A 14,128-nucleotide genomic window follows, 5' to 3' on the forward strand; every position below is an offset into this window, starting at 1 on the left:
GCCAAGCTTCAATACTAAAATAGATATTGCCATGACTGGGTTTCGAACCCCCAGCGGCGCGAACAGATAAGCGTTGCTGGCTGCTGCACGAGAGCGCTTATGCCATCGCCGTAGCCGATGTCGCCTCCTGCTAAACTGCAAGACAGTCTCGTGTTGCCTATTGCATGTCGACGTCTCCATCATCTTCCATCTGTGGACGAAAGCTTTCGCACGTCTACCTCAGTTTCGTTAAAACCCTACAACTTTTTCAAGCCAACCACTCGTATCCATCTTCCTTCCATTTCTTCCATGGTTGTTGTTACACTTGCCTTACTGTTCTCAGCAGGGATTCCTCTCCCTGCATAAACTGAAAAGTAGTGTTCCGAAGCCTAAGAAGTAGAAAAGCGAGGCAGTTCAAAGACATTTACCTTACAGCTCCTTGCTGACAGTGCCGTGAGGCTCTTACTCTCGGTAAAATATCAAAGCTTGCCTGCGAATTCAAGATGAGGCCGGCCATTCAGTAAGAGTAACTCGTTTGACCATATCACCCGTGGCACGTGGCCCTTATCGCAGCCCTCATATCTACTTTCTTTTTACTAAGGCTTTTGGAAGCGCATCAGCGTGAATGTATTCAAACGACAAAGCGGAACAAGGGAAAACGCATAATATCGCAGTGGTGACCTTGTGGTTTGAGAATGCGCATCGTACGCGGGAGATAAAGGGTTCAATCTCCACTACTGCCGGGTACCCACCGGTGATAAAACGGGAACAAGCTTGCCTCTGCCTGCTGCTGGGCTTCTTCAGTGTGAAATGCTTGAGAAATGGGTCTTTTACCACATTTTTAGTAGACGAAAACAACCTGTGCCTTGTTGCTCTTTGGCCAGAGATCCCTTTACACCATAAAAATTCACCATAAGAAAACGCGTTCGCCTCCAAATTAAGCGTCATTTAAGGCACTACGAAGGGTCCCTGAAACTGCCTACAGCCAGGGTAAGGAAGCCAAATGCATGATTGATATTCAATTACCCATCATCCTCCCGAAAGAAGTTTCGACCTAGTAACCTGCTTGAGCTTTTCGTGCACGTACTTCATCTCACTAAAATCTTACCTTCCTTTTACCATGGCTTTCCGCCCTTATAGAAATGGTCTGTAAACAGTCTATAGACTTCTTATAGAATCTACTGCCTTCGTGTAGATATTATTTTTGTCTATTCATAGTCTATAGACTGCCTATAAACAAAAGTCTACTAAAAGCGTATGGCCATAAATCTATAGATTGTCTGTAGACTGCCTACAACATTTGTATTGCCTATAGATTGTTCTCTAGGATTTGTTCATAGAGAGTCTATAGACACGATAAAAGTGTATGGACAGTCTATGCACTGTGTAAAAAATTTTTGTAAGGGCGGAGATCGTGGTATCCCAATGGCTTGCGCTCGTCAGAGGTCTGCGGGAAAATAACGCAGTAGCCCACGAATTAACTGCTCCTCAGCCTTGACGTGCAATCGCCAAGACTCTCAAAATGCCCTTCTTATGGCTTAAACTTTAGGTAGTTGGTAACACAACTGCATGCGTATTTGATGTAGAGTTACAATGGACTACAAACCAATGTGAACAGTCGGGTGTGCTCCTTTTGTCTTGTCTCTGACCAGCGTAACTGTAGCGATAATAAATACGAAAGAAATAAAACCCCAGACGACAGCAGGCATCCTTTAAGCGCCAAAGATGTGCGATTCAAGCTTCACATTCAGTGACATGAGAAATATTTCGTTAAAGTTACTATTCAACAATTAATGGTAGTCTTATGCATTCACTTTAGGAGGCCGCATTTTGTAAGGTGCCGAACTAGTATGAGTAGGTGTTGATAGCAAAAAGAATTTATCAGCCATTAAATAATTAGAGAGGTGATTGGGGTAGAGCCCTTTTTCCCTTACGATACTTGGTGCATTCGCAAGCAACGCCGCCCACGTCCGTTGAACCAAGGCCTTTTGGGCCTTGAGGTCTAAACAGCCGAGCAGGGTCGCCTCCCAGTACTCTCTGGTGGGTTTGGGGGAGATGGGTTTGATTCGCACGCCCAAACCATGTGGAAGGTTTCAGCCACCTCCCAAAAGAACTGACACGCGCCATCAAAAGATGTGTTGAAATGGCTTAGCACCGCCGGGCACAGTACAGTGTTGGTGAGAATTCTGACGAGGAGGCGCTCTTCTTCTCTTGCTCATAAGTGTCCCGATTCCTCGCAACACTGAATGCTTGCGAGAACGTTCATCCAATGTTTACCGTGCAGCTGTTATGAAAAGCGAATTCTCATTAGTCCTAACGTCTTTTAAGCCCCTGCTTAAACCTTCTTAGAATCCCATATATTCTATCGAATCACACACAAACACACCAAATGCACATTCGTGTCACATCACATGTGTGTGATGTGACAGTTTGAAACTATAAAAGGAGTGTCGTTTTTTCACATAAAGTTAGTCGTGAGTCTGCGCTTGTTGTGTTATCTTCTTGTCCATGTCTTTTCGTGCGCAGTACCCCCCATGTGTTTACTATGATTGACCGACTAGCCCAACAACGTACGCTCTTACACTAAATGCACTACCGCCGACGTCCTCTTAAAGGTATTCACTTGTGACGCACATATCAAATACCGCATTGTCGTGTTCAATGGCATTAATATGCGCTCAAAGTATTAATTACGTTTATGTGGATGCCCTTTTTTCCGAGGGAACCAAGAGCGTGTGTCCGACGCAAATCTAAGGTGCGTGGAGCTTTGACGTAATGATCTCCATACTGCCACGGGTCGAGAGACCACGCACGTTTGAGGTGCTATCCACAGCCTCCGTTTTCAAACTACACGCTGCTTCATGCTGTTATGTCTGTGCTTCCAGTGTTAAAACTCAAAGGTGCACTAATAAATTATTCTGAGATCGCCTTTTTACTGCGGGAACTCGATTTACACGCTCGGAGCAATTCTTAGAAACTTCGAATTATTGTCCCCTGCTGCCAATTTTTCTAATAAATCGGGTCGAACGTCCCGACTCCAGCCATTTTTTTTGTTCAACTGACCTCCGAGAGTAGGAGCACTCAGCCAACGCTAGGAGTGCCTTTCAGCCAATCGCGTGGCGTGTTGCCACGCTGCCATCGGCGGATTGATACGCAATGACCTGCGAAAGCAAAGAGTCCACGCGTATTTTTATTTCCTTGGGCCTAGTTTGCGGTTTTGTTGTCTACTAAAAATATTTACTCACATTTACTCACAAAATATTTTACACATCGCCTACATCTAAATTCGGCCGCTTCGCCTGGGATTCAATCTCCACTTCATGGGCTCAACAGCAGAGCGCCAGAACCACAGCGCCACCACAGAAGCTTAAAGGAGGGCAATGCTGTGCGCAGTCGCCCTCAGCTTTGCAAGAAATAACAGGGTGAGGGAGAGCACAATGAAAACTGAGCGAAGAGGGCAAGATTGTGGAGCTTTACCCGATATGGCGTTCAATTATAGCAGTGAATGGTAAGCAGGTGTGTGGGTGTAGAATGTGTCGCACCAACGTTGCTGGGAGTCAGAGCGACGCGGCCCATACGGCACTTCTGTCGCGTCCCAAGCAGCACAAGTAGTCGAGCCAATATTGAAAATGGATGGTTTCTCTCTTCTCCTTTGAAAGGGTCGGCCTTTACCGATACATTGCCAATATTGGGTGCATTACGTGTGCTGCTTGGGCTCGGGCCTGAATCAAAGACCGACCAGCCACGCCGCCGTGATGCGTCGGGCTCGAGAGCTCCCTCGTGGATGACGTGCATGTGGACAGTGAGTACAGCAGATATCATGCGAAGTAACAAAGATGGAGATCTGCACAGTACACACTTGCACCCCAGCTCTCGCTGGGTTTCGAGCATTACACAACATAGCGTAAGCTTTGTCAGTTTCTACCTTAGGGCCAACCACTAATGAAATTTCTGTTTTACTTTTTCAGAGCCCTTATTGTCCTGAACGGCGAAACCAACAGCATGACTGTACACCTTTATTTTCGACAAAAAATCACATAATTCAGTATTCACAAGTCAGATTGAAATAGCACTTCGTGAGATTTTTAATAAACCGACAAAATAATTTTAAACAAATGCATCCAAGAAACATTTCAGTGATAATTCCTGAAAAATTCAGGTCAATAATCACAAACATATTTGACGCTAGTTAATTACAAACTACTTTTACTGTTGTCTAAAGGCAATTGAATGTCACTAGAAATCGCGCATTAGCCAAGTTTGGCATGTCAAGCTTAGAAAGTTATAAGCACTGCTCTGAGCGTCAGCAATACGAGGCATTTTGGACTTAGCGTCGTGTTTCCGAATATGCTTCTGTACATATCGTAGTGAAAGCAGTTTTCTTGGCGAGAAAGGTACAAATAAGCGAAATATCTGACTGTGCAATATTCAATAACACCTTTGTTTTTCATGCCGAACATCTCGGAGATGGTCAATTTTAGCAGAATTTAAAATCTTCAACATACACATACGGCTGGTCTGACGAAGAAACGCAGATTAGGGTTTTTTTTTCGCCTTTGTCCGATGCGGTCCAATATAAAATATGAGATTTATGAAATTGACATGATTATGATATGTAGGAGAGATAAAAGTATGATACGCGATCCCATCGAGGAGATATAATGTAAAATGTTTGCTGACCTGCTTAAATGTTTGCTGTGCTGCTGAAATGTTTGCAAGCTGAGATGCAGATGACCAGACGCCTAAGAACCTTCGATTAATCATTCATCGACGGAGCCGCATAAAGATATACAAGGCTCGCCAAGACAGTCGAGAATTCTCCGCAGTTTTGCCGTTAGAATTACTTTCATGGGTGAAATCCCTGTGCGCTAATGACGTGGATGGTGCAATCGTGTAAGAGCGCTTACAGTGTCATTTTTCGGGACGAAAACAATCAATACAAAAGCTAAACTGACGATGAGACACAAACTTCACTTATAAACGACAACAATGTCCAAGCAAGGCGAGGTCTACATTTATGACGATGAGTGGCTAGACGATGATATGTGCCCGTCAATTAAGAAACTTCCTGTTTCAATTCAAGACGAAAATCTCCGTCGTGAAGGAAACCCTCGACGTCGAGCAATTCAAGACTTGTTCCAAAGTAAGAGTGTAAGTTACCCGAGTCGCGACGTTCATCCGACAATTCCAAGTGATGATTTTTTCGAGGCTCTTTATGCAGCATTGTCACAGTATATCGAACCGACGGCAATCGAGAGGATGGAATGAGGCAGGAGAACTCCAAACGCACATCAAGAAAGGGGCCACCACCAATAAGCGCAATTTTGCTGGCGGCAGTGAGAGTAACCTTCAGATACCTGTCCCTGAAATCCCATATGATCAATGTCGCTCTCTTCTTGATAACACCTGGTGTCCAGAGAGTCGGTAATAGGTTCCCAATATTTTTCACGCCCAATATGTACACTTTCTCGCCAACTAAAGCTGTTGATGAGAGCCGGTCAGTGTCACTCAGCCTAAACGTAGTGGGCGGCTCGGGTGAGGCATTAACGATCGGTAGCAGCCCTGTATCCGCCGCCGCGCTGATTAGTACAAGCCGGGTGTCCGCCTCAGTGTTCTCACGTAGCTGTTCCATACCAATTAGTGACTGCTCGGCTAACTTCTCCAGCCTACGAAGAATGAGCTTCTGCTCTGTGTGCCACGGTATGTACCCCACCGGGACAGAAGCTCCGATGACGCCGACTCTGTTTTCTTCGGAATGTTCCCGAGATCGCTGGACTTCCGCCAGCGTCGTGGCCACGTTGCCGGCGATTTGCTCCACTTCGTCCTTTATGGTGTCTGCAGACTGAGTGAGCGAACTAATGGTTTCCAGCAAGCGCACGGCTTCTGTCCTCGACTCCTCGATGAGTGTGTTCATTTGGCTCTGGAGGGCGGGAAGCTGGTCTTGAAGCGGGTATCTCACCATGGCTTTCAACTCCTCCACGGCTGCTCTGCCGTCATGCACATTAAGCCGGCTGTCCACGTCACCAGCGGTTGAGGGATTGCCGCCTCTGCATCCGGCCACGCAGTGAGCGGCAAGCTGATTGTGCAACACTGCGTCTCCGCACTGCGGACACTCGACAGCGTGGAATTCGCATTGGTACTCGTAATGTTGGAGCATGACGGACATGGTGCCTACAAACTTGCAGCCATGGGCTTGGTTCCAGCAGTGAGCCTTGGAAGAAAAAAATAAAGAACTGGTCAGTGGTAAATCAGTTCCACATAACAGAATGAGCCGGAGCAAAAGCGAGCCCATGCATTATTTCTCGAAGCGCAAAAAGCTTTACAGCGAGGTTGTTGGCTGCTCATTCGTGGCGTGAGTGGCATCGCCGTCGTTGGCGTTCAGCAACACGAGGCCATGGCGTCACTATGCAACAACATCACCATCACGTGACATTAGGTAACTGTAAAGTCACCGGCAAGTTACCGGCCTAGTAGTGTCACGTCACCATGATGCCGCCGACAACGCGGACATGTCCTAGAGCGCTAGGCACAGGTGTTGGTGGGGTCATTGCATTGCAAAATTGCAAAAGCACAAACCATAGAAGAACGCCGCTGGTGAAAAAGTCAATGAGAAAACATAACTGGCGAAAGGTTTTTTTTTTTTTTAGGGCACTTTGCTATGCCCTCTGTGGCTTGGCGTTGCTTTCACAGAACACCACTCATTTTCTTATTGGTATCAGTCCAAGTGATCTTAGTTCCCCGTTTCGGAAAAACTACACAACTTGAGTATTTTGCACAGAATTGGATGTTATCAGCCAAGTGATGCCTTTTGAATTTTATTTCTTTCCAACTTAGTTGGAAAGAGGTAACAACAGCAATTAGGTCATTTAATCGAATAATCAATGTGAAAAAAGTCATTTCACTCAGTAATTATCATCTTATGGTTGACGTCGTACGTTCAAAAGTAAAATGCAGGGCTATATTGCTAAACTAAACCTATAACAGTTGTCGCCGTGAAAAAAAATCTCACCTTCATCTCACTCTCTGTCCTTATGAGCCTTTTACTCCAGCTGCATTGCTTTTTTGCGAAGGCCTCCCCGTCCAGCGGACAAACGCCACGGCCGTCTTGCATGCAGGCTCTGAGGCAGAACTCGCAGAGAAAATGTGCGCAGGGAAGAGCTACCGTCTTCTTGGGAATCATATGGCAGAGGCCACAGATGCTGATCATGGGCACGGCCTCGGCGAACCGTGTCGGCCGCCAATTGACGCCACAGAAGTGGTGACCGCGCAATCGGTACCGCACCCTGGGCCCTGGATCTTGCATGGTGTTCTTCGGCCCCCACTCCTGCAATCCCCCAGAACGATAGTGGTCAGTTACCGACCATACCTCCTTGAGGCTGGAACCTTCCCGTCCTCCGTTGTTGCGTTAAAAAGGAGACATAAGACACCTTTAGCATACCGTGTACCGTGTTACCGTTACCGCTACCGGAGTACCGGGTGCCGCCCACCGCCGCTGAGCACGCGTTGATTGGCCCCGATGCTGCAGACGCGCGCGCAGCTCGTGGGCACATCGCGCCATCTGGCGCCGTCAAGGCGATTTGCGCATGCGCATTGGCTGCGCGCGGGCTCCCGGTACTCCAGTACCGGTAACGATAGCATGGTACACGGTATGCTAAACGTGTCTATTACGGAGTTTTAGAATAGGGCGCCCAAAGCTTTGGGGGCCCCCGCAAGAAGTTTGGGGCGTCGAAGTGCGTATGCGCAGAACGCAATGCCCGCGCTGCGTCTTGGGTTAACGTTAGCGGTGAACGCTATTTTGCCGAAATAGCGGGCGCCCCAATGCCGCTCTACGTACAGGCAACATGGCGGCGCCCATCGAAGCGGGGCCTCTCTGTTCACTATAGTTCACTATACTCTTCACCACCGATTCGTCGTCGCCGCTACTCTGTGCACTAAGTTCATGGCAAACGAAAGGCGCACGAAGCTTTCGCTTTGTCTGAAGATGCCCACGCCACAAAATTTTAGCGCTGAAATCGCCATATTTTCAGATTGCTTCCGTGTTTACAATGCTACTAGGCTTAGCGAGTAGCATTGTTTGGTCGCCGTAGACGTGACTTGGTGGGACGTTCGAATGGGGTTTCCTGCCTCAGTAAAAAAACACTTATAATTTTTTACTCTTAAATCGTGTGTCTGCAATAATAGCAGTTTCTGATGAAGAAAAAAAAACTCATATTTTAAAAACTTTTGAGGAGTAGCTTTTTGGATGGTCGTAGTGGCGCTGCAATCGATAAACGCAAGCCTGTCCCCGCTGCGTAGAGGAGACCCGTATTCTAAAACTCACCGGCACACGCTTACGTAGCGCTGGGGCCAGCTATTTCATTGAGGCCCCCAAGCCTTGGGGCCCCCCTATTCTAAACCGCTATTACGGGTCTGCATCCTAGCTTGAACGACTGTCCGCCCCCCACCCCCCGCATTCCGTTTTCACAGAAAATTAAGATATCCATCGTTCTTCCAGGCAATGACCAATAAATCACATGAAGTAAACTGCTTATAGCCTTCGTTCTTCATTCGCCTTGACGAGTGCTATCCTTGGCTGTCATCACCTTGAAAAACCCCTGCACCTGCAGCAAATGGTTTGTTTTTATGGTGTTTAACGTCCCAAGGTGGCTCAGGCTATGAGGGAGAGGGCTCCTGCAAAAAATTAACAAAAATTATACGCCTCCTGGGAAGCATAAAAAGTGCTAGTTGCCGTATGCCGTTGCATGCTGACAGGACACGGACACTTCTCCGCTTCGAGGTGTGAAAAGTTAACTGAGGAAGTGGTCATTAGAAAATGATTATAGTAATGGCTGTATTGATATTTACAGGTTTTTTTTGTATTTGTATAATTAGAAAATCTGGTTCCTAGTACTACTTTTTTTTCTGTGATGTTGATTTTTATGCAAGATGTGCGCGCAATTGTCTTGTTTATTACATATGCGCTTTATTATTGCAACGTTTGTGTACATATACATCCTGTTCGCTATGACTGCTCGATGAAGCAAGAGCGCTTGTCAGGCTACGCCTTTATCTCTTGCCTTTTCATCTTTCTTGTGTATTGAAACTATGAATAAACTTCAAACTTGAAAAGTGTTATGCAAAAACACCTGGACGAGACTGTCTTATTTTAAGAACGATCCACTTATCCCATCTGGTATGTAGCCTTTGTCGCGTGGGAGTCATTTCTGCTGTTGGTTTGCGGAGGCTTTGAGGGATGCCCTTTTGGACGACCATTTTCGAACTCCGGAAACCAGCAGAAAATTATCTGGATAACCACCGAACGAAGTGCCATTTCAGGGCTTCGGTAGGTGCGAAGTCATGGGTGAAAGTCATGGGCGAAGTCATGGGTACACACGACTGGGGATAGGGCGGAAAGTGACGTCTAAATGCGGGACAGGAAAAACACGTGCACACCTTCCCACGTTGCTGCCGCTATGAAGAGAAATTGCATCAATTAACAAAATAAACAAACTACAATAATATATACTTAATCAGGAAACTTACAAGCTTACAGCTTGTAAGTTTGCAAAATGACGCACTTACCCAACTCCTTGCTACGTACTTTGCGGTTCCGTTATTTCTCCGACATCAACATGTAAGTACCTGGGAATTAACATATCGCATGACCTTTCTTGGTCCACCCATATCACTGCCATTACTAATGAAGCTAATCGTGTCCTGTCTTACTTACGACGTAATTTGCCAGTAGCTTCTTCGTCTATTAAAACTCTCGCCTACATAACGTTGGTTCGTCCCAAGCTGGAATATGCATGCGCAGTTTGGGACCCTCACATTTCTTATCTAACTAAAGCACTTGAATCAGTGCAAAACCGTGGAGCTAGATTCATACATTCAGACTACTCTTATCAGTCTAGTGTGACTGCCATGAAGTCAAGAGCTAACCTGCCTGACCTCGAGCTGCGACGCAAAATCTGCCGACTCATCCTTTTCCACAAGTTTTATCATTCATCCCTTGCAGATCTAAAACCAGCTCATCACGTGTCTCCTCGCACCAGTCACAGAAAAGCCATTTATCCCCTCCGCGCACGCACCACTGCGCACCTTCATTCCTTCTTTTCCCAGACTGCAGTAGACTGGAATGGCCTGCCTGCCGATGCCGCACTCCACACCAGCGCCGTCCATTTTAAAAAAGCCATTGAAAATGTTCTGTTTTAAACCCCATGTCATTCATTTCAGATTCATTTTGTGTATTGTTTCCCCTCATGTAATACCCCTATTCAGGGGCATTTGAGGTGTACAAGAAATAAATAAATAAATAAATACACCTCATCGCGTGATCGATGCCGCGAACCAGCAAATTGCTGCATTATATTTGCAGACGTTATTGAAGGGGTGCAAGGAAACGCACGCGAGGACGAAGAAATAGGCATTTTCTCTTGCTCTTCCACGTGTCATCTTTTGACTTGCAAACAGGCAGAGGCCTATTTGCAGCTTTTTCTAAACAGTGCTTTAGCAAAATCAAGCCCTTAGCCATTAGGTATGTAACCAACGTCCTGCATGTAGCACTCCGCTTTTTTGAGCGGTAACTCTGAAAGTTTATTGTGTAGAGCGCCGGCTAGTGTAAGTTTATGGGGGGTTAACGTCCCAAAGCGACTCAGGCTATGAGGGACGCCGTAGTGAAGGGCTCCGGATAATTTCAACCACCTGCGGCTCTTTAGCATGCACTGACATCGCACAGCACACGGGCCTCTAGAGTTTCGCCTCCATAGAAATGCAAACGCTGCGGCCGGCATCGAACCCACGTCTTTAGGGTCAGCAGCCGAGCGCCATAACCACTGAGGCGGAGGTTCAAGAGGTTCTAAACCTTCCCTGGACAAGCTTAGCATTGTGGGAGTGCAGTTTTGTATGCTCCCATTTAGAGAAGAATGAGTCCCAATTTTGAAGTGCAATAAGCATTCTGCATAGTTTTTTTATGCGAAGCATATTGCTAGAGCTACCACTCACGCCGTCGCCGTGGGACCCCCACGTGACACCGTGACGTCACACCACGTGACATCGGATGAGAGAGCCGGCCTCCACCTCGCGCCGTCGCCGTGGGACCCCTAGCCGTCACGCCACGTGACACCGTGACGTCACACCACGTGACATCGGATGAGGGAGCCGGCCTCCACCTCGCGCCGTCGCCGTGGGACCCCTAGCCGTCACACCCGCGCATTCCCGCGCATTTCGAACGCGCGTTCACACTCGGTGTAGGTGAAACGCTCGCTCCACCGGGCAGGCAGACGCGGCTTCCGTGGCAATCCAGGCGCTCACCCAACGCGCGTCTCGGGGTTAGTCGGCGTTCCGCTGTAGCCATGCCGTTGTCTTCCCCCCACGACGAAGGCTTCTAGTGGTTGTATTAAAATGACCAAGTATTCAACCAAGGAAAGCCATGTATTACCAAGCCTAGCCACTAATATGCTTCGCATTCCCCAGGCTTAGCCAAGCTGAGCCTCAGCAATTTTTTTTAGAGCGCAGCTCTTTGGCGTCCGTTCCTGGGTTTCGCGTCGTCGTCGGCGTCGGCCTCGTAACCAGCTCCGCCCCCCTTTCATCCCCCCAGCGCTATCGGCGTCAGCGGCATCAGTCTGTCGCTGCTATCTCTTCCCTCCTCCCTTTATCGTGTTGTCCGCTTGCTGCGCGCGCTTCTGCCCCCATCGTTTGCCGCTGGGTGTACACGCCGCCCCCCTCCCCCCTCTTCCTGCGAGTCTCCGCTTGTCAAAGCGCCGGCTCGAACTTAATTCCTTTCTTCGCTCCTCCTCCAATGCAACCCCTGTGCGGTGGCAATCAGAGAGCCAGATCGGTGGCGGCGGATCTGTATATGTGCACCGCCCGAGCCGAAATTGCGAATACGTGTGAAAAATAAAAAATTCTGTGATAGCGCATACATGTGTTGCTCGATTTCTTTGCCTCAATCTATCGAAAAGGTGAAACGGCTTATTTGCTGCGCTCAAATTTCGCATTAGGAAGTAACGTAATCGTCGGTAATTTTTTTAATTCCTGAAGTATGATTTACATGGGTTAAACAACCGCTTCATTCTGCAGTACCTTTTTCAGTGCCATTATATGTCTATAGCGAAAATTGCATGCGGGAAGCGCGTTATTCCTCCTGTCTGCTATTTATACGTGTACGGTCACTTTCAGTCTCGCTTAGAGGTACTCTGAAAGCACAGGAGAACAGTTTTCAATGCACTCTGTCAGCTTTAAAGGGGGTGCATTTATCAGACCTCTCCATCCGCCCCCCTGTCCCAGTACAGCAATAGTCCAGTACAGAGACATGGATACCTCACTGTACGTATGTCAAGACGAGTGCATCCGCACTAAGAAATGTGCAACGGGACAAAGATCTTCAGGACGAGCTTTAACAGACCTAGGAATAAAGGTGCCGTGTCTACCAACAGCTGCCTCATTTAAGCATAATGAAACAGAACTGCGCGAAGGACACGGGACAAAAGTAGACAGGCCCGCACTGTGGGCAGCTCTAGAACTAAGCACTGCCTATCTGCAACGAAAAAAGATAAGCTGCGTTTCAAGTAAACTAAGATAATCGCCGGCGCCAGAGAAATGAAGGCAAGTGAAATTTACGAAGCTTTGCATATACACAGATAAGGATTCGAAAAATTTGTTATCGACACTTCGGTTCACTTGTACAAAAAGAAACTGATTCCTCGGCTTGATAAGGTGTTTACGTTTAGAGTGCACGGTTGAGTGCTTTGCGCGCTTGCGTATTGTTGTTGAGGAAAGTGTGAGGCATTGCTTCAATAAACTATTTGAAAGCTTGCGTTCGTCCTGTCTGCTTTTGTCATGTGTCTGTCCTCCGCGAAATTTTATGCTTAATTATGTCATACCAGCCAGCCTTCCGTAGTACTCTCCTGGAACTCACTTGAGCACTAAGCGAAGAAGCGCGGGGAAATGAGGGGCTTCTTAAGACATATATGGATAGATACAATCAGTCGCGCTAATGTAATTCCATTGATCAAGGCCACAAATCGACAAGCGCTTGTCCTTGTATTGTCTCGCGTCCCGTCTTCATTTCCGTGGTGTGGCTTCCTTCTAAGTATGCATTACCCATATGCCCAATCTTTTTCTCTTTACAAACAAAAAAAAATCCATTATGTTTTGTATTGGCTTTGATGACTGCTGATTTCATTCACATTTAAGTATCCCACATCACAAAGCACGAATATATGCCTACACCCCCAATTCGCTCTCTAACCACCGGGTAGCAAACGTCATCGGCCTAGGTCGCCAGTCACGCCCCCCGGCGGCTTTCGTTCCCACTAGTGCATCACGTATGGTGATACTGCGATTTAAGTACCGTGCCGTAAATGAAATAGACTTCATATAGCGCGTTCTCCCCAGCACCATGCAGTATGGGTAGGTGCTCGGCAAGGTGGGATTTAGTGACCATAGGATTGTAAAGTCTCGCATTATCTTATGCTTGAAGAGGGAACGGAGTCAGGAGGAAGCCATCAACTAGGATAAGCAGCACAAACTTGTGTACCGAGCCAGGCTCGCGACAGCTCCTGCAGGATCCCTGGGGCCGGATTGTCACGTAGCTGGCTGTCCCAGCCAGTTAACTGGGGGATTAGCTGGCTCTCCAGCCTCATGACAACAGCCGGCGGCAGGCCAGCCAGCCGCTATAGCCGAAGCCAACTCGTCGGGGAAACCAACCAAACACGCGAGAATCCGGCCCCGGGACTGAAGGCCTCTCCCAGACGGAGCACACTTGTTGAACGAAATGAATTTTTTACACCATCGCCATCATCGTGCTGTAACGGCTGGCAGACGAACATATATACACCCGCCGCGATGCCGTCTGCTACCCGTTCGTTCGGCAATGCACGGGGATAACTGATAAAGGACATGGAAGTGCTGCCCGGTAACAATGGCATTCACGCCCAGAGCAATATTCTGGGGTACTATCGAGCTGGCTAGGCAGCACGTTTTTCGACACAAGAGCGCCCGGATACTGGTCGGGCACCCTTGTAGCTGAAAGGAACGATAAATAAAAAATTCGCATTCGCCTTTTGATCTGCTTCCATATCTCCCGCAAGACACGAAATTTCACACCTGGCTGCCGCTTCTCTGAACGCTATTAGGTGAGTTCGTGTGCCACCTATCACTCTTGTGC

At 47.6% G+C, this 14,128-nt stretch overlaps 1 protein-coding gene across 1 annotated transcript; it reads right to left on the reverse strand.

Moving 5' to 3' along the window:
* Positions 1–4,035: 4,035 nt before the first annotated feature.
* On the reverse strand, positions 4,036–6,174 carry LOC149335786 (uncharacterized). Its single transcript, XM_089554553.1, has one exon. The coding sequence runs from the start codon at positions 6,143–6,145 to the stop codon at positions 5,036–5,038; it is 1,110 nt and encodes a 369-aa protein (XP_089410679.1). The 5' UTR covers positions 6,146–6,174; the 3' UTR covers positions 4,036–5,035.
* Positions 6,175–14,128: the final 7,954 nt, after the last annotated feature.

This window comes from Amblyomma mixtum, chromosome 7 (genome assembly GCF_055824585.1).
Source record: "Amblyomma mixtum isolate Tamu chromosome 7, ASM5582458v1, whole genome shotgun sequence".
NCBI lineage: Eukaryota > Metazoa > Arthropoda > Arachnida > Ixodida > Ixodidae > Amblyomma > Amblyomma mixtum.